Here is a 21,705-nt window from a genome sequence, read left to right as displayed (position 1 = left end):
TGTATAAGGCTCTTTTGCCTTTATTATTCATTAAAACTGGCAGTAAATAATAGGTTTGAATTTCACAGTCCTGATGCTAATCAAAGCACAGAGCATTTCTTAACATCATAAATTATTACCCTTACAAGAGGAGCATAAAGGGAATTTGGTTTCATGAATTGCTAACTGGGACACTAGCCTCTGTTTGGCTCTTGGACTGCTATAGAGGGAAGAGCGCTGGTAATCACGAAACTGGAACACTGTCTTACAGGTCGGGTGGGGCACAGTTTACTCAATCTTATATCGTACCTACCTGAAGTCGGCTGGGATACCCGAACCAGCCCGGATTAAATAGCCAGTCGTTGTCTACATTAGCAACAGCTCACGATGTTCAGAGGGAAAGAGATTTTTGTTTCTAAGTAGGAAGAGGGCTTTGCCTGTGGGGCAGGAGGCTATTTTTGCTACACCATCTTAGCAAGTTGGTGCTAGTTTTAGACTGTGTACCCTCCCCTCCCCACTTGATCTCATTTCCATCTGGTTTGTCATATTTCTCTTCCTTCCCTCCACTCCTGCCCCCTACTAAGGTTTGCCTTTTTTGGATGGATCTTTTCTTTCCTTGGTGTCTTTCTCCACACAAAGAGAAAGAAAACGCCAAGTTTGCCTCCCTTCCTTTTAGCATGATAGGGACAGAAAAAAAGATGAACCTTTTATCTTTTTGCCTTTCTTTTCTTTCTCCTGTGGTATCTCCTTCCCCTATTTATTTTTGTAGCTTTTGTGAACCCTGGTCATCCCTAGTGGGAAAGGCGGTGTCTGTGCCCCTCTGCTTGACTCAGGTTTCCCTTCTCTGGGACGCCTCCCCGGCCCATCCCTGCTCTCTTCATTCCTTCAGTGACTTGTCCTGCTAGCCCGTTAGCTGTTTCTGGCCCCAGGATCCCTGCATCTCCCGTACGTTAGCTTTCAGTGCCCGCTTCAGCCGGCACTCTGAGTACAAGAGCTTAGAACCACCAAGTCACCTGGAAAGAGAAAATGACTTTAAATAAAGCATTAGCCAAACACAATCATACATTATAACAAAAATTTATTAGGATTAAGTCAAATTAGAAAACTTCATGCTCCACCACTTGTCATATTTACCTGAAATGACAAAGTTATACTTAGCGTGAGTGTAAAACAACTTGTGCCCCAGAGATTGTTTGGAAAGCAAAAAAATTGATGCACATAGCAGTGTGCCTGATACCACCACAGTGAATGTTTAAGGCCTAACGGTGGTCAGCAAAGCATACATTACTTTTAAGCTTTGGGTCCAAGGAAGATGTCATTGCCTACCTCCTTCAAAAGCAGACTCATCATAGCCTGGGCACCTAGGCCTGGAGCCTATTTTTTGGAGTCTAATATGAACATCTGGATTTCAAGAGGTGCTAGGCTTGAGGTATCTTTATGGCTTAAAAGGCACAGGTCATGCAGCTGAATTAAAAGCTATCGTGTTGGTCTCTGGAATGTAGGCCACGAGCCACGCCTTGTAAGGGGGAGTCCTGAGGCCCTGTCCTTGGCTCCTCAGTGTAACCCACACATCACTGGCTCTGTTCCTCTCGCCCTGCTCCTGCACTGCTCATCAGCTGTGAATGCTGGAATTGGAGGACAGGTTGGGGCTCCTGCACAGTCTGCTGCCAGGTAGAGAGCAACACAGGCTGCAGAATCCTACCTTCCAGCATATGGGGGGGACCTGCTGCACAGCCAAGAAGTGACTCACATGCAGGCAAGGACGGGAAGCCTTGTTCTTCAGGCACAATGTGGTATGGGGAGAAGAAACTGCTTTTCTTGGAATGGTCCTACCAAGCTTGAAAGTGGTGCTGCATTTAGTGCAGGGCACACCCAGCCATAGGCAACCCCTTTGAGCGATGGGAGAAGTAGCATAAGAAGGATGCCAACAAGAACAATAGGTTCTTCAATTCAGCGTGGGCTCTGGGAAACCATCAGCAGTGGGTACGGAACACTTGTCTGGGCTCTGCCCTGGGGTCACTGAGAGCAAATGGGAGTGAAGTCCTCAAAATAAGAAAGTTATCGCTTACTAAATAGCTGTACATTCCCTTCAGCTTAGGAGCAAAATGTTTACTCTCAGAAGCTTTCTTTTCTTATTTTTAAACTCTCCTTAATGGAGGGAATGAAATCCAGAATAGAAGTGAAGGGCCTGGAGAGCTGCATACGCAGCAGAAATGCCCTGAAGACCCAGCACAGCCGTCCCATCCTCCAGCAGCTAGACTCCTGATACCCCCATCCCCACCCCAGTCAATCCAGTAATCAAAATGGTTGCTGTCAAAAAACTAAATTCATTTGCATAATAGAGAGGGATAATAAAATCTCATTTCTTCAGGCACCAGAGGATCCATGTGACAAGGCTTTGATTCTCTACAATTTACGCTCTTAATACGTTTTCCAGCCTCTCCCCTACACTGCCTCATCAGCTTGGCTCGTATTCCTCAGTGAGCCTTGCATTACTTGTGATTACATCTGTACTCTTCATGCCAATTAATTCAACGGGGATTGACCCAAAGTTTGCTCAAGCTTGAGTTCATAGCCTCCCAGGCCGAGGTCTCCCTCATAAATGTTTTCCTTGCCTGGCGTCTGAGGTGAAACTTTCTGGTCCAGACCTAGCCTTGCAGGAGGACTGCAGGGTGAGGAGGCTTGTTCCTGGTAATTTATGGCTAGTTCATCCTGGTTTACAATGCATTCCACATCATCCTCTTTTAGCTGTTCCTGGTTGGGAAAAGAGAGAGAGGTGTCACTTCATGATGAAGGCAGAAAACAATAGCAGTCCTACAATTTTTTTTTTTTAAACAGAATGCATGTTTTTCTTTCTGTAACTGCCCTGTCTGGCCTTGGCTGATGTTTCTGCTGCAGGCCTGGTACAGCCTTTCCCTGAGTCAGCATTGAATATCTGATGCTGTACAGACATAAGGGGTCTCTAAGCCTGAGGTAAGAGGTGTTAAAGAGCATGCTACTTACATTCCTCTTTGGGTTAAGGATGTTTCCACCACTGGTATTAACTAGGGTTGACAGGAATTAGGAGTTAGCATAATCCTACGATTTCAGAATAGGGGAAGATTCTCGTGTTGGTTTTGTAACATTCCTGCCTATCAAAAAATCCTTGAAACACAGTTATTGCTACTTTTTTTTTTTTTTTTTTTTTTTTTTGAGACAGAGTCTCCCTCTGTCATCCAGGCTGGAGTGCAGTGTTGCGATCTCAGCTTACTTCAACCTCTGGTTTCTGGGGTTCAAGTGATTCCCCTGCTTCAGCCTTGCGAGTAGCTGGGATTACAGGCACGTGCCACCACCACATCTGGCTAATTTTTGTATTTTTAGTAGAATAAAATTTTTTTATTTTTTGCCATGTTGGCCAGGCTGGTCTTGAACTCCTGACTGCAAGTGATCCATCCACTTTGGTCTCCCAAAGTGCTGGGATTACAGGCGTCAGCCACCACGCCTGGCCTCCTGTTACATTTTACCTTAAAAATGTGTCTTCTCAGCATATTTCTTGGGATGGGTATTACAAGTCTAGAAATGGCTGGAAGTCACCATAGTGGATAATGCCGGAAGCTAACTGGATCTGGCAAATAATAATTTTTCCCATACAGAGGTTCCCTTGAAAGAATTAAGATCACAACTCTTCTTCCATTGGCTTTGGGAAGGCCATACTCAACTACTTGTAGAATGGGCCCTTGCCAGGGGATTTTTAGGGCAGTGGTTTCCAACTTTCGCCTGTCCCAGGATCACATGGAGGGCTTGTTAAAATACAGATCATTGTTCAAGCTCAGGGTTTCTGAGGCGGCGCCTGAGAGTGTGCATTTCTAGCAAGTTCCCAAGTGAGGCTGCTGGTCTGGAGACTACTGTTTGAGAACCACTGCCTTAGGCTTCTGTGCCCTGAACACACCTGAGATGAGTTTTTGTCTGTGTACAGGGCTAGCCAGCTGGACACTTGTAAGGGCACTTGCAACCCTAAGACTGCGCTCTTCTCCAATTCCCTGACCTCTGATCTGTTAGTAATGATTCTAAGTGCCTCTCAGCATTTTTCATTCCACTCCCTTGAGCCATAAAGCACAGGCCTAATATTCAAAACCTCAAAACGCAGCAGTTTGTGAGGATGCTTCTTTTACATTTTCTAAGGTCATTTTATGGTTAAAAATATTGGTAACAATAAAAAAAGAATAAGCCAACATCAGCAACAATTGACAAGAGAAATGCTTCCTAGTGCAGTGAATTTTTAAAAAATGCTTCCTCCTCAGGCCAGGCGCCGTGGCTCACGCCTGTAATCCCAGTACTTTGGGAGGCCGAGGCAGGTGGATCACGAGGTCAGGAGATCGAGACCATCCTGGGTAACACAGTGAAACTCCATCTCTACTAAAAATACAAAAAATTAGCCTGGCGTGGTGGTGGGTGCCTGTAGTCCCAGCTACTCGGGAGGCTGAGGCAGGAGAATGGCGTGAACCTGGGAGGTGGAGCTTGCAGTGAGCCGAGATCACACCACTGCACTCCAGCCTGGGCAACAGAGCGAGACTCTGTCTCAAAAACAAAAAACAAAAAACAAAAGCTTCCTCCTCATTCCTGCAAGTAGCAGGCTTTTTGAGGTTCCTGGGCTCATCGATATTCACCAAGTCTGTTCCACAGGGGATATTCCCTCACCCTAGAGGCCTGAGATTTACTTACCCCATAGGCTTGAGGACTGGTAAGGAGCCTGGAAATTGGACCACACCATTCAGGAAATGTTGTAGTCAGCGGAGGACCAGAGTGGGTTAAAATTGGTTTCAGATATCTGGGAGGCCTGTTAAGGAATACTTGTCAAAAGCAAGTTAGGATTTAGGAATCTTACACAGCACAAACCTTTGTATGCTGAGACAGCTACGTTTACCTTTAAATCCCCTACTCCCTCACTTAGGAAGCAATTTGCCCTGCCAAAATTGCTGTTTATAATCTTTGTTACACATACTTTTCCAGGCTTCCTGATAGCCTTTAATCATGAAGAAATGGTGAACGGCCCATGCTGCGTCAGAAGTGTAAATGTGCTCTTCCCATCCTATCCCCAACTCAATGTCTCATTTGCTTAGAGGATGCATTCTTAAGAATTACCTTAAATGATAACATAAAAGATTATATTTTCTTAAAACTGTACACACACATAGCTTAAACTGCCAGTAAGTTTTACAAAGGTGCAAGAGGTATTTTATAAAATGTTCAGTTATTTTAGAGCTAGGTAGTGAACATAGATTGTTTTCCAAAATACTTACTTTTTCACTATTCAACAGTTACTTTATACTTCATACATCAATGGATTTCTATACAAAATTATGTAAATAAGTTGATGCTGGGTTTATTCTATTGTCTAGCACCTGTCTTTCTCATCTCTTCATTCCAAAGTGCTCTAACAAGTTAAGAGAAAAACTTGTTCACCTAAAGCCATTGTTTCCCTCCAATCTATCAATAATGAAATCTCCAGAGCTGCCTCAGGTTGCCTTATTTTAGTTTTTTTGCTCAAAGGAAAGCAGTGGAATTATTTCACCATTCCATCAGAAATGACTTTTAAGCTTTATATTACTTCCTCAGCTGGAGAATATTTCACTTCATCGACTTTCCAAAAAGCTATAGTAAATAGGGAAAGGGAAAAAATGGAGAGGAGTTCTCATCGGTTGGATCATTAAGATCCGCAGCTGTGCTCAGGCACTCAAGGCATGAGATGATCTTGGAGATGCGTCTAGTGGAGTCCATCCATAGCTGGATAATTCACATGCCATTCTCATGATGCCCTGAGCATGTGGGCATAGAGGAAGGATGCAGCCCAGTGGAGGCCAAAGAATCTGGTACTTCTGGCTTGATGCATTTGTCACCAAAGCAGGCCATGCACCTGAATGAAGCCTTGTTATGATGCGAGGAGAGTGACTGGGAAGATGTTAGGAGGGCCTGCAATTCCAATTGCAAATAGAAAAGTTGATCCCTCCTTTCAGATGGGCAGCTGTTGTGCCCAGTTAGGCGAAGATATTAAAGTTCAGAGCCTGGTATTTGGTGTAATATCTTATAAATATATCTACAAATCTGAAAAGCTCTTGATGTCCTTTTAATTTTCATTAGTGTTATTTCTTTCATTTTACATATGAAGGAATTGAGGCCTAGAGATATAATTTTAAATAATCCAAAGGTTCCCTCTGCTATTTGAATCCTCCAGTATCACCCCTAGAAGACAATTCTCAGGGCAGGGTCATGGTTTGCAACCAGCTGGGTTTTGTGGAGAGCAAAACACAAGATCTTGCCCCTGCTGGGGAGCTGCAGACTCAGGCTGGGGTAAGTGATCTTTCTAGGGTTTATAGTTTGTATGGGTCAATAAAAATGTCTTTATGGAGGCGAGGTGGACAAGATATATGTATAACTGGAGTACAAATTAAAAAAAATCCAGCCAATTTCATTTCCAGGTGGCAAGATGGAAAAGTGACAGCAAGTAAACAACATTTTTAGTGATGTCATGTTAAAAGAAAAAAAAAAAAGTTTGTCAAGGCTCTGAGCTTGAAAGAGGCCTGAGCAACTTAAAGCCAAAATAATGTTACAAAAGTAAAATATGAGTTTAGGATTGTGTAATGAACACCCTTAAAAAATCTGGATGAGGTTATCTCTTTAAATCTATGCATAGTAGTCCTCCTTTATTTATGGTTTAACTTTTTATGGTTTTAGTTACCCATGGTCAACCACAGTCCAAAAAAATTAAATGGAAAATCCAGAAATAATTCACAAGTTTTAAATTGTGCGCCATTCTGAGTTGAGTGATATCTCGCACTGTCCATTCCATCCCACATGGGATAGGAATCATCCCTTTGTGCAGCATACCCCTACTGTTTACACTATCTGCCCGCTAGTCACTTAGTAGCCATTGTGGTTATCAGATTGAAAAAGCATAGTGTATACAGAGTTTAGCATATGTGAGATTTCAGGCATCCATGGGGGTCTGGGAACGTATCCCCAGCAGATAAGGGGGTACTACTATATAATGCTATTGGGGTAAGTGCTTAAAGGCTAAATGTGTAGCTTTTAGTGACTATGAGGACTAAACCAAACAGTGTCACTCGGCTCCTCTGTGCAGGCTCCAGGATTCTGACCCAGGCATAAATGCCAGCCCTGCCACTTTACTGACCATATGGCCTAGTTACTTCTCCTCTGAGCCTCAGGCTTTGTTGTGAATATTGACTGAAATAGCATATGTAGAAATGATTTTAAACCTTGATATGCTCTAAAAATGCTACTTACTTAAAAAACTGTCTGAGTAATGTTTTCTGGAGAAACTGGTGTCTCATTGTTCGATAATGATGGGAAAACGATACTGAAGGTAGAGATGAGAGCTTTGTGCTCCAGTCATTTGGTGTAGCACCCAGATTCATGGACTACTAAGTGGATGGAAAATTCAAGGTGGTTCTATCCCCCTAAACAGCTATTTTTGTTAAAATTTATTGTACAGGGGGCTAACATGAGGTGGTGAGTGAGAGGTGGGTAGGATTAGTTGATGTAAGACTCTCCTGGGAATTACGTGGCATCATTTTGCCTGTCCTGGTATCCCAGTAGCTGTGAGTCAACTGAGGCATACTCTCTGTGGCCGCGAATGGGATACACAGAGCGCGGTCTGCAGCCATAGAAAATGTGGAGCAGAGTCTGTTCTCCAGCATCTTGGTTTGCCCAGTGCTTGCTGTATATTATGTGCACAATGGATGTCTGGATTTAGAATATAGGAAAATATTCAGGGGTGTATGAGAGATGGAAGTAGATTCAGAGGAACGGTGCCAGGGAAGAGTGAAGGGGCAGATTACAGCCAACAAATGAGTTTTCTGAGTGCTAGAAACCTAAGAAAGGGGAAATCAAAGTTGGACTACTTGGGCCTGAGTTATCAGGCAGAGGGGACCTTAGGAAGAGTGGTAGTGGCATAAAATAAGGTGATTTAAAAAACCGTTTTCTTTCACTCACTCATTTGTTCCATCATACACTCACAGGTTTTTGTTTCATGTGCCAAGCTAGTGAGGAACAGAGACAAGGCACCCATACAAGGAAAGGAACCATTACATTACAGAATGGAAAATTCCCTTTGCTCCAAACTGTGGTCTCCTGAAGGCTGTCCCCTTCACCTGGATACAGTGTGGCATTTCTTAGATACTTACGAAATAGTAGTTGAATTAATGAAGGCAACAGGCTCAGAGAAGGTAAAGAAATTGTCCAATGGAAACTGCTGATTAGTTGACAGCAGAGCTGGGCCTGAATTCAGGGACTCTTCTACCGCACTGAGCTATCCTCCTTCTGTTACGAAGACACTGAGTAATGGGACTTGCCTAATTGGATAACCAATTTGGAATTGGGGACTTCCTGAGTTCTTCATTGCTGAGCAATGTCTGGAAAGTGGCTGGATCTCCAGGGTTACCTGAATTATTAAAAGGTAAGAAAACTCTTCTATCTGTTAAAAAAACCCAACTGCAGATTTTGCAAAATGTGTTTTCTCATCAGCTTCCAGAATTGGGGGGGAGGTTCCCCGTTGGGTATTTTTAATATGACTAGTTTTGCTTCTTTAATAAGCTAGAAATGCATCAAGACAAAAAATGTTCAGCTCTGGGGGAAAAAACAATGACTTTTCTCATCTTTAAAGGGCATAAGTTTGAGAATAGCAGTATGGTTCAGGAGATGTAAGTAAAAGCTGGAACTCTACCCAGAGTTTAACTTGCGTGAAATAGGAAAGACAGTTAGCAAGTGCATTTTCTCCTTTGGTCTGGGCTAACAGCAGGTCCAGAGCTAAATTTGGTGTTTAACTGAATAACATCCAAAATACCTGGTGACATTGATTGATCTTTTGTTGTTGTTTGCTTTAAATCGTCATGTTTTGTCCATTGTATGTTGCTAAAACCAATGGGTACGCAGCTTGCTTAAGCCTATGGCTTGTATGATGTGGCTTTGCATAGGTCGGTGAGAAGCAAAAACCCAAAGATCCAGCTCCACAAATGAGCACCTGCTCTCTTGAAGGACTAAACTCCATTGCACCTATGTGGACTGAATGTCTGCATCCCCCCACCCTCTAACATAGCTAGGGTTATGTTGAAGCCCTTGCCCCCAGTGTGATATTTGGAGATGGGGCCTTTGGGAGCTAATCAGGGTGGGGCCCTTATGATGGAATTAATACCCTCATAAGAAGAGATGCCAGGGAGTTTGTTCTCTCTCTCCCTCTTCCCACCTTCCACAGAGAAGAGGTCATGTGAGACCATAGCAAGAAGGCAGCCATCTGCAAGCCAGGAAGACAGCCCTCACCAAGACCTGACCAGTCTGTTCTTCCAGCCTCCAAAACTGAGAAAATTTCTGTTGTTTAAACCACCCAATCTATGGTATTTTGTTATGGCAGCCCAAGTAGACTAAGACATCACTTATCTTGGGCCCTCTTTAAAAATCTTTACTTTTAGAACCCTGTGGAGCTGTGTTCTATTTTTCTCTGAACTTGCCTCATCGTGAAAATAATCTAGAACATTTGTTAAAAATTCAGATTTTAAAGACCTCTCTTGGAGATTCTGATTCAGCAGATCTGGGAAGTAAACTAAGACACCGAATTTTCAGCAATCATCCCAGGTGACTGATCAAGTGAATCTGGAACACAGTGGTCTCTCTGGAGTATTGTCCTCCCATATGAGATTCAAATCTTAAATAGTAGACAATGTTCTTTTTGTCTCCCTATGTCCATAAGCCATCATTTTTAGGGTGAGGACAGGTATAAGGTAAGCCATAATCCCATTTGTCTCAGAACCCAGACCTATATAATGGTCTCTGCCAGTTGTTGCATCTTGTCTGAGGGCTGGGATAGCTACTTGACTCAACAAAATGAATACTCAATGTTATACTTGAGAGTGGATTAACAAATGATCATATCTCAGCTTGTGGAAGAAGACTTTTTGCCTACTGGGAGCATTTGCAAGTGTTTATAGACTTGATAAATGGTCTTGTTATAAGGATAAAATGCTTGTCAGCACACAGCTGTGTGAAGAAGGAAAGCACATTTATCTCCATGGAGGATTTCAGGAATACTCTACCCTAAACCCTTTCATTGATATAGCATTTCCATATGTCTTATTTTCTCTTTACACTTGTAAGTGGGTACTATAGTCCCATTTTACAGATCAAGAAATGTGTAAACAGATGGCTTTTCTATTCCCTTCTATTCTTACTACGATCTGGACACTGAAGATTGCTATATACTGTGGGGTGCTGGCAAGTGGTTTAACAATTGACTCTCTGTTGGGGAAGAAAGGCTGGATTTGTAGCATTTCCCAATTTCCATGGTGTATAAATACTCCCACCATGGCTGATTTCAAGCTACTGACACGAAGTTACTGACCATGGAGTTGAAAAAAGTGTACAAACTGTTGGTGTGAACTGGCTTCACCATGCCACTGGTTATAGATCTCATGAGTTCTTATGGATATTTCCAGTTCAAGTATTTCTGTTTTTCAAGGACACAAAGAATAAAATGAGAATATTCCACAATGATTCATTTGCTTTCCCCTAGATCACAGACACAGCAATCTCAGAATAATACCGATAATGCCACCATAATAATTATCTAAAACATTAAAATATTTTTGCCATATCCTTGAATTCTGACCTCCCATTTACAAAACTCCTGCAGTATAACTATAGATAGTTGTCATATATTTATATTGTCTGGACATATAGCCATTACAGACTATTGTTTCCCTCTTAACTATCATTTAGTCCTAGCTAAATGATCAGGTGACTACTGATTTTATGCCTACCTCCAGGCCTTTTGTCAATTTCTCTCTAGTCATCTTGATTGTCTGAAGCTTGTTCTTCAGTAGAGTTCTCAGCAAGGGTTCATGGGAACAATATTTTGAGGTCTTGTATGTTGATAATAGTGCATGCCTATTTTGAAAGTCATTTTGCTGGAAATAAAAGCATTGGCTTATACTTTGAGCACATTAAATATATTTTATTTCTTTTGACATACAAAGTTGTTCCTTAAAAGTTTAATGAACTTGTGGCAACTTTCTTTCTACCACAAATCACATGCTTCCCCCTGCCCCCCAAGATGCCCAAAGGACTTTTTCTTTAAAGTTCATTAATTTTGTTAAAACTTATCTAATGTTGGTTGTTCTAGGTTGATGTCTCAGGTACATTGTGTGCTCTTTCAATGTATAGTTCCAAGGGTGTTATTTCAAGATCGTTTTTAGGAGCATTCTATTTCCTTGCTTTGCGTTTCTTCTTTAGGGACTCCTGTTCTCTAGATGTTCAATTTCTTAATCTCCAATATGTGTCACTTTCTCTTGAATTACTTTTATTTCTGATTTTTTTCTTCCCCTTCACCTGGTATTTCTCTTAAGATATTATCAATTGTGTTTATTAACTTTTGTATTCCTTCTAATTTAGACTTGATTTATTAAATGATTTTTTCTATTTCTAGAGTTTTTCTAATTCTTTCATGTCTTGTATCATTTTCTTAGTCTCTTAACTTGTTTGATGTAATATGTTATAATTTTGATCTATTTTATGAGCATGTCTTTCTGGCATATTTTCATTGTTTGTAGGAACATTATTCTATTCCACACCCTCATTTTTCTTATAATAGCTGTGTTATAGGAACTGACCTCTATTCATTTCTGTTGATCACTTTTACGTGAAATTCATTTTCCTAAGAGAATGAGGCAGGATTTAGAAAACTTTCTAAGCTTCAGAGTTCTCTCTTTGGCTGTTTTTTCACAGCGTGAAGTATGGCAGTTCGCATGATGAGCTTTCCTGCTGTTTCCCTCCCCAGCTGATCCAGACCTAGTCTGTCTCTCCCTTGTCTCTACTGACCCTATCCTGCTCAATTCTAATTCCTCCAGGCAGTTTTTCCTCAGTAAAGGGCTCTGTCCTAGGAGGGAGCCCATGTGGATCCATTTTGAAAGCTCTCAGGGGCCTTGATGACTCCAGCCCCTGTCTACCTTACTGAGACCGTCTAGTTACTACTGTTAGAGAATGTGATAGCCCCAACTCCAGTTCTAAGGATGTTTTCAAAAACATTCCATCTATACTTTTCAGGGAATACCGTTGACTAATTAGAGGTTCTTCTGTCTTCAGGTCCATCCGATGCTACTCCATTGCTCCCTTTTTCCTGCTGCATATACTTGTGGTATTGGTGGTTTGTCTGTGCCCACTTGTAATTTTAGATTTGCTATAAATGTGTCTCTGGGTTTTCGGTTTTGTTATTTAATTGTTCTGCCTCTTTCTATGTAGGGATTTGGAGGGATTGAAAGACTATGCTTGTGATGTCAGTGCCATCTTCTAGGAACTGCATTTTATTTGATCTTCTATCTTTGTTGATTAGTAAAGTGTCTAGCATATTACCAATGAATAGGAGAAACATGATCTAGTTAGATTTTGATATTTTCTGTAGGGGCAGCTTAAGCTGACTAGGAACTGTCCATGAGTCAAACAATGTAGCTTAGAATTATCAAAATGAACTTCCTATATCACAACCAGGTGAGTCGGATGATATCTGAAACCATGGTTCTTAACCTTCCCTGGCTGTGGACTTTTGTCTTAAAAAAAAAAAAAACCCTCCAAAAAACTGCCTACATGCATATTATTTGCATACAATTTCATATGACATTTCAGAGAGTTTTCAGATGCCTTGAAACCCATCCATAACCCCCTAGAGAACTGAGTTAGGAAACTCTGGTCAGGGATGATTAAGTATTAATAATGAGGGCAGATTAAAGGCTGATAAAGTGGTATGCTTACTATCTATCTTAGTTGTATTGGGAGTTGGTTTTAGCAATGATACCTATAGCATCTACCTATCAAATGTTAAGATAACTCTATTTGGCTCCTCAGAGCCAGCCAGACAATCAAGGGACAGAGAAAGGGCAGTGGAGTTGGTTGGAAAAGTTAAAGGAAAGAAAGTGGTTCTAGGATACCAAAGCAACCAGCTTAAGTAGGGCAAATGGACACAAATAAACAAGGCGCTATATTGGAATCATGAGGCTGGAGGAAACCTGAGAGTTCATCTGATCTATATCCTTGGATCTTAATACAGAAGAAAGTCGAAACCCAGTGTTTCCCTAAGTGTAGTCGCCTGACCATCTGCATCAGAATTTCCTCTTGTGCTTGTTAAAATACCATTCCTGGGGCCTTGAAGCTAATATTCTTGGGTAGGACCTAGTAATCTGCATTTCAACAATGCTCTGAAAACCACTGGAGCAGCATGGTATCTGGTCTCTTGAAAGGCTCTGAGTTTGGAAGTGTTGCATCTATGAGCTGCATAGTGCCATGGTAACTATAAATTTTACCACTATTAGGTCTTTAAAACTTTTCCCTTTGGACACACAGATCAACAGATTTCCAGGGATCTTTGCCACCTACCAGATAAAGATAAAATCTATTTGTGCCATATGGATAGTGTTACGTTTGGCTCAAGTTGTTTTGAAAGAAAACATTTCTGGAGAAGAATGCTGCTGCCACTTGCATAGAGTGAGCCTTGGCTTTTAGTGGCTTTCTGGTTAGAGGAAGTGCCACCAGACCTAGATGCCCTCTGTTAGCTCGTGGTGACTTTGACAACAGGCCTTTGAAGGTCACTTCCCTGACAATTTGTTGGAGAAATGGACTCTGAGAAGCAACTGTGCTCCTCCGTTCCAAGTCTTCTCTCTGGTCTGGGGAAAAATTTCCACTTGATTTCTGCCCCCAACACTGACTGGATGTGGTCCTATAAGCACTAGAGTTTTAGCTAGCTACCCCAGTGCTCACACTTCAGATGAGGGCGGCAGCTCATCCCATACTCCCTGGGGCTGGGTCCCCCGCTTGGCTCCCAAAATGGAGTGTGTGCCCGAGAATGATGGTATCCAGCTTCATCCATGTCTGTGCAAAGGACATGAACTCATGGGCAAGAATCCCAGGGAGATGCATAATCATCTCCTGCCTCTGAAAAGATAGGACCATTATGTCTGCACCAGCAACTGCAGTGTAGGCCCCACAGGTTCAGATTCTCAGAGCACTAAGTCAAAGAGGAAACTACCTTCAGTGCTTACATGGGGGGGAAGATGGCAAACACAAAATGCAAAGGGTTGGGGGTCTGGCTGCTGTGACTGCTGCTCAGTTTGAGCCAAAGTCTTCAAAGCTTTATGCCTAGATTTTTTCTCATTACTAAGGAGATGCTAGATGCCATGTTAGATCTGGTTTGGTAGTTATTTGGAGATTGTAATTATTTTGTCTATTAGTTTCATAGGGCTGCCATAACAAAGTACACAAACTGAGTGGCTTAAAACTGCGAATTTATTGTCTCAGTTCTAGAGGCTAAATCCAATATTTCTGAAGGCTCTGAGGCCAGCAATCCTTGGTGTTCCCTGGCTGGTAGATGCATCGCTCCAATCTCTACTTCTGTCTTCACAGGGTGTTCTATGTCTTGACATGATCACCTTCTTATAAGCAAACCAGTGATGTCAGCTTAGGGGCCCACCCTATTCCAGCAAGACCTTGTCTTAACTACATCTATAAGTGAACCTATTTGCAAATAAGGTTGCATTTGAGGTACTGGGGGTTAGGACTTCAACATGCCTTTGTTGGAATAAACAGTTCAGCTCGCAACACCTTGCTACTTCTAAGTAATCCCAAGTTTTCTGTTTTTTTATTTTTATTTTTATTTTTTTTTATTGTAGCAGTTAAAAGACAAGCTGAGTTTGAAGCATAGCTCTGTACTTATTATCTGCAAGTAGGCAAACTTCCTGAGCTCTTTGACCACATAACACGGAACTAACTAACAGGAGTGGCCTCATACAGGAGAAGATTATAAACGTTAGCTAACATTTTTTCACTGTGTCCCTTGAGTTACGGGTTTCAGAGATATATTTCAACCATCCCAAGTCAATTTACTAACAGAACACCTTCCACATGCCCTGCAGAGTTCATAACATTTCTTCTTCTGGCTTCTGGAGCCCTAGGAAAAATATTGCCAAGTTTTTCCCTGAAGGTTTGCTTCTCTTCTCGGAGCAGTGCCCCACGTAGAGGTACCAGGGAGGCACTGCTCATTGTTTCATGACTGATGTCACAGTTTCACAGCAGGATTTCAACTGAGAACTTACACAGTTAGGGTCTTGCCATAGGAATGACCCATGTTTCCACACAAGTGAGGTGTTTACTTAGAAGGTGGGTGTCTTCATGTTGGGCATCAGATTTTTAAATATTTTTATTACCCTTTAAGTTCTGGGAGTCATGTGCAGAACGTGCAGGTTACATAGGTATACACGTGCCATGGTGGTTTGCTGCATCCATCAACCCGTTATCTACATTAGATATTTCTCCTAATGCTATCCCTCCCGTAAATCCCCCACCACTCAACGGGTCCCAGTGCGTGATGTTCCCCTCCCTGGGTCCATGTGTTCTCATTGTTCAGCTCCCACTTATGAGTGAGAACATGCGGAGTTTGGTTTTCTGTTCCTGTGTTAGTTTGCTGAGAATGACGCTATTCAGCTTCATCCATGTCCCTGAAAAGGACATGAACTCATCCTTTTTTATGGCTGCATAGTATTTCATGGTACATATACATACACGGTACGTGGTACATATGCTCTAATGTCACCTTAGAGCAGCCTTTGTTTTTATTTAAGAAAAAAAAAAACAGGGTCTTGCTCTGTCACTAGGCTGGAGTCCAGTGACAATCAGGGCTCACTGCAGCCTCGACCTCCTGGGCTCAAGCAATCCTCCCCCTTCAGCCTCTCGAGTAGCTGGGACTACAGGCATGTGCCATGATACCCAGCGAATTTTTAATTTTTTTTTGTAGGGAGGGGGTTTTGTCATGTTGCCCAGGCTGGTCTCGAACTCCTGTGCTCAACCAATTCTCCTGCCTTGGCCTCCCAAGGTGCTGGGATTATAGGCATGAGTCACCAGGCCCTGCCTAGAACTCCCCTTTCTTACGTTTGTTTCTCCAGTCCCTGGGTGTTCTTGAGGCCACCTTCTAACTTTCCCAAACTCTATGGACTTCTGGCCATTTAGCAAATTCGTTAGAACTCATGCCCTGCAGCTCTTTTAGGGAACAAAATGAATACACACACACTTCCCAGCCCAGCAATGTTGACTGTAACCCATTGAGTTTGTTAGAGGAATCCAGGTATGAAACACTGGGTTATTTTTGAGCTATGGAATGAAGACTGTTCAGGAGACTTCAGAAGCTTATTTCCTTTGAGCAGACACAAGGAGAGCCCTTTGTTTTCATAGGGTCACATGTCACAAATCTCTTCTCCTTCTGGACATACTTTTTTCCTCAGATGTAGTCCCTTTCAAGCCTTTTTTAAACACCTGGAATCTACCTAGAACTACTTTTTTTTTTTTTTTTTGAGACGGAGTTTCACTTGATTTTGCCCAGGCTGGAGTGTGCAGTGGTGCCATCTTGGCTCACTGCAACCTCTGCCCCCAGGTTCAAGCGATTCTTCTGCCTCAGCCTCCCTAGTAGCTAGAATTACAGGTGCCCGCTGCCATGCCCGGCTAATTTTTGTATTTTTTTAGTAGGGATAGGGTTTTGCTATGTTGGCCAGGCTGGTCTCGAACTCCTGACCTCAGGTGACCCGCCTGCCTTGGCCTCCCAAAGTGCTAGAATTACAGGTGTGAGCTACCGCGCCTAGCCAGAAATACATTTTACAATTGCTACTTAGTACATGCCTCAACATTTTCTCAACCACACACATGTAACTCTAAAATACTTCTGTGATGCACTTAGATATATTCTGTTCCATTCCATTTGTCTTCTACTCTGCTTATACTGGACGTTGCTAGCTAGTGTCTGCCAATATGCAGCTCTCTTCTTTCAGGTGCCTGAAGTAGGTGTGGCTCTAGGACTAATTCTGGCCAATATGCTATGGTTATAAAGGGATAGCATCACTTCTACACTGAAACACAGGAAGCCAGCAGGCTGACCCTCTCCCTGTTACAGTGACCCAGGGAGGCCTCCGGTGAAGGTGGTAAAGCCACAGATCAGAGCTGTTTGGATCACTGAGTTGCTACCTGGAGGACATTTGCCCTAGAGAATCACCACATCCTTAGCAGCCTTTGAGAGAAAATAAAGCTTTGCTTGATGAGCCACTAAGAGTTTAGAAATGTTTACCACAGTGTACTCTAACCTATTCTAATACAGTATTCTATTTCATTAAAAAAAATGCTGGTTCTGAGTTACCTAAATGATTCCATGACCCATTATGGGTAGTCACATACAGTTTGAAAATCATTCTCCCACAGAATCAGCCACATCTGTAGCTCCGAAGTGGAGACAAGGAGCACCACAGAAGACGGAGAGCACACACTAGCACCGCCTTCCCTCAGGGTCCCAACTCTTTGGGATGACTTGACTTGACGACACAGTGTGTGACTACAGAGAATTAGACTGCAAATGCTTTGGCAGAGGAGGCACCAGGGACTAGTCCAAAACTGAGTGGTGGACTTTAGATCAAGATTCAGGCCTCATGGATACTGTGTTTTGTCAATAGGCCTATGTGCCTTGAGAACCCAGACTACAAGTGCATCCTACTTTTTATTAAAAGAAACTGCGGTACAAAGGCATGATTGCTACTACTTTGCTCAGGTGGTTGAGATCAGAGGCCTCCATCATGGTTATGTCCTTGGCTAGATACTAGAACTGCACTGTCTTCCACCGATCCTGCCCCACCTACCTTTCCTATCTTATTCCCCACACCGTTTCACAAACTTTAGTTTCTGATAAAGGGGAATCAGGCTCAATGTCACTTATGTTTCACTATCTCTCTGGGCCTTTGCAAATGCTGTTCCCTCCATTTGGACAGCTTTTCCTTTCACCTCGGCACTTGGAAATTCTAAATCCATTCAATATAGCTCTACTGTCATTGCCTGTGAAGTCCCATTGATCTTTTAGTTACCACTCTCTTAGGACTTGTCACTCTCTCTTACATTCTAATGATTCAAGTACAGTTCTGTTCCTATTGCACTTTGAAACAGAGCTGCTTCTCTTACCTTTATTCATGGTGGGGTTCCACATCAGCAATAACCACAACACATACCCCCAAACCCACAACCCGCTCAGAAAAATAAGATTTGCTAAGGTTGACCTGGAAGGCCTTTCTAGACTATTGAGTTTCCAATACCCACCAAATACTTTACAGACTTCTATCTTTGTATGTTTTGTTTCTATTACCAGAAATGTCCTTCTTCACTTTGTCTTTCTGGGAAGCCCCATTTATTCTTGAAGACTGTTGCATAGATTACTACTTACCTACTCAATATCCAGTCTCCCTCTCCTGCTTACAATATAAGCCTGAATCTATGGAGGTGTTCTATTTCCTCAGAATGGGTGGCCAATGAAATAGAAGTTCTTGAGTGGAATTCTAGAGAAGCCTCTGGAAGCATCAATTTTGCCCTTTCTGCCCGGAACTGTAATGGACTGTCTGGAGCTCCAGCAGCCATTTTGGGCCCAAGAAGCAAACTTGAGGATAGAAGCTATATAAAAAGATAAAGAAGAAAGATAGGACTGTGGTGGCATCATGGAGCTCTGTTAACCATACATGGATTGTCTAATACCAGACTTCTTTTAGTGAGATTAAACACTACTTTCATTAATCCATGGTTATTTGGATTTTTCTGTTATACATAGTCAGACATAATCCTAATGGATACTGGATCCATGACCCAATTCAAATAGTACCTCTTCTTTGTCACTATTCCTGTACCCTAAACACAGGATTTCTTCACTGGGGTTTCCACAGACCTTTCTGTTTCCATTGATATCAGAATTATTTGACTATATATCTCCTCTCTTGTTAGACTGTGAGCTCCTTGAGGGAGGGGAAGTCTCATTCCTCTTTGTTTCCACAAATGCTTAATGCCCAGTAGGCAGAAATGAGTCTCCTCAATGTTTGTTGAATTGAGACTTGAAAGGGATTTAGGGCTTTATGTTAACATACAAATTCTTCTGGGAAAGGTATTATCTGAAACCTCCACCTTATTTTGGACTTAGTTGGTAGTAATACAGTCAGGAAATGGCACAAGACGGTGGCCTTAGGGACAGGGGTGTAGGAGACGGGTGGGCACTGGGCTGGACACTGGAAGGAAAGGTGGGAAAAATAGCAGCAATGGATCTCAGCCTGTCTGGATTTCCCTAGGGCAGTTCTTGTTTGCCCTTATACTTTCCTGTATATACAATCTCACTCCCCCTGGAAAGCCCTAGAGGAGACTGCCTGCACTGGAGATGCTTTACATTGCCCTCCAGCCTCACTGAGAGGCAAAGCTGCTCTCCTGAGACTGGGTATCACAGATAACTGGCTCCTCAGGCATACCTGTGAGTCTCTCCTGCAAGCCCCAACCCTGTCCCCTTGGTCCTCCCAAACCTCTTTAGAAGGGTGCGTCACTCTTGAGTTGCAAGATTAAATGAATGTGTGTTTGGATAAGATGCTTTCAGGCCCAAGATCAAAGCCTTCACTGGCTGAGGTCTAGACCCCTTTCAGCGTGAGTATAAAACCTCCCTTTGGGGTGAATTATGGGTGCAAAGAGAAAGTCCTGCCCATATCCACTATATCAACACATCTTCTCAGGAGTAGAGCTCAGATGGCTCCTTGAAAACTGGCCTGCTGAGAAAATGGAAAGATGGACTTTCTATTAAAACCATTCAAGTTTTATTGGCACGAACAAGTATGATCCTTTGGTTAAATAAAGCCACTAGAGAGCAGATTAAACCATGACTCATGATATGATCATTCTCTCCTTGTAAAAATAATGTTTTGGTAGTTTGTTTTGTGTCCACTTTAATAAATAGTTCCAGGACCTTTTTTTTTTTTTATTTGGCACAGATCTGGATTTAAGCCAAACCCATGGCAGGAGCTGTCCTGCTTGCCTTGCCACAGAAAAGCAAGAGAAAGCATCGAGTTGTTATACTATTTCACCCTCCTAAATCAAACCTTCCATTTACTATGATTATTTACCATTGCTTTGTAATTGTGAACAGACAGCTGAGTGGAGCTGGAAGTCTATTCATTCTTTAAAGTGACATAAAGTGGCACTTGGAGTCCCAAACGATAATTGTTCTTTTCTCCTTGTTAATATCCAACTACTGTTAGGAGTTCTGTGAAAGAAGATTCATTTAATGCCAGCTCCAGAAATTTCTATGGGATTTGGCCCTTTCTATTTTTTTTTTTTTTTGAAACCCAATTTGAAATCACTCTCAGGAACTGGGAAGGCTGAATTGATTGTGACCTTCAGCCAGAATTCGTCTCTAAATATTTTAGCAGGATGGAGAATTTTCCCTCATTTATATCCCACTACTACCGTAGTGGGCATGGGTGGGAAGTATTCTAAAATATAATATAATACCAGTTTCTAAAATATAATTTCTCTGTAGACATTTCTAACTCAACCTGAGTCTTAGGAAACTAGAATTTGAAAAGGAAACTGGATCTTATGAGATTTCCACTTCAACCTAACAGTACCTCAGTGTCTAGACATTCTCCTAATCATTTAAATACTTTTTCAAAAAACTTGACGTCTTATGGGAACCAGCCTGCAATGCTGGGAGGGTCCCTGCTATTCATCCATGTGTTCAGGGGCCTCCCCTACCCCACAATGAAGTTGTCGTTTATGGGTAATCTTCCAAGCCCAGCAGTACTTATGACAAAATGATACAGACAGCTCTATATGAAGTTTCAAATACCTTTGATATTCCTATTGATAAATCACAAATGGGGCTAGGGAAAGTAAATATGTGCTGATATCAATGGTCCTGTCAATACTATTCCATCCATACTATGGATGAGGTCCTGCTATTCTTGTCCCCAAAGTCTATTCAACTCTCTGATGTTCTGGCTCAGAACTATACTATATATTTTTAAATCTAGGATACATGTGCAGAACGCCAGGTTTATCACATAGGTACACACGTGCCATGGTGGTTTGCTGCACCCATCAACCCATCTTTTACATTAGGTATTTCTCCTAATGCTATCCCTCTCCTAGCCCCCCACACCCCAACAGGCCCTGGTGTGTGGTGGTCCCCTCCCTGTGTCTATGTGTTCCCATTAGAACTACACTATTAATGGTGTCTAGCATTTGTATTGGAAGCTCTGTGCTAAGTACTTTACATGAAAAATCTCCTTTAATCCTAGGATATAGTTTTATCATCATCCTCATTTTATGGGTCTGGAAACTGAGGCACGGGGAGGCAAAGGAGCCAGCCATGGCTACATAAGTATGAAGTGGTGAAGCCAGGATGTGAACATAGGCTGCAGCACCGTAGTCTAACATGCCCCCTCTTTAACTCTGGAGCTCAGTGCAGCGTGATCCCTTCCCTAGGCTTGAAAAGAGTTTCCAGAGGCTCCTCTGAGAAAAGACCTCCACTTTTCTGCATTCTCTGAGGATGCTTCAGCAGCATCATACCTGAAGCTGTCAACCCAGTTGACAATAACTTGGGAGCTCAGTGGCATGATTCATGGGGCTCAGATTGGTTGAGAGCAGAACTAGCTGCAATTTGTTAGTAAAGATTTTCTATGGGCGGGAGGGTTATTAGAGACTTCCATTTGCAATGGTGGCAGTGTTAATATTTTTGCCACAGGTGTCCAGGTTGTTTTAAGGAAAAAGAAGGGGAGAGGACCATGGAACAGGAGCTGAGATCTCTCATTCTCCCCGCTTTCTATTAAAGTTTTGAGGAGGTCCTATTCATGAGCTAGGGTGTTTTGAGCA

General features: G+C 42.4%; 1 protein-coding gene across 1 annotated transcript in view; it reads right to left on the bottom strand.

The window, feature by feature from the left end:
* Positions 1 to 1,096: 1,096 nt before the first annotated feature.
* SLC9A9 (solute carrier family 9 member A9) overlaps positions 1,097 to 21,705 on the bottom strand; it is a 593,042-nt gene continuing 572,433 nt past the window's right edge. Inside the window, exons 15-16 of the mRNA XM_058433501.1 lie at positions 4,681 to 4,786; positions 1,097 to 2,733 (exon numbers count right to left, since the gene is read on the bottom strand). Coding sequence (XP_058289484.1) covers positions 2,506 to 2,733; positions 4,681 to 4,786 — 334 coding nt within the window. The 3' untranslated portion in view covers positions 1,097 to 2,505. The remainder of the gene's footprint in view (positions 2,734 to 4,680; positions 4,787 to 21,705) is intronic.

The sequence above is a fragment of the Hylobates moloch genome, unplaced genomic scaffold (genome assembly GCF_009828535.3).
Source record: "Hylobates moloch isolate HMO894 unplaced genomic scaffold, HMol_V3 SCAFFOLD_22, whole genome shotgun sequence".
NCBI classification, from domain to species: Eukaryota; Metazoa; Chordata; class Mammalia; order Primates; family Hylobatidae; genus Hylobates; species Hylobates moloch.
The sequence above is the reverse complement of the archived record's forward strand: the minus strand, read 5'-3'. Positions and strand labels throughout refer to the sequence as shown.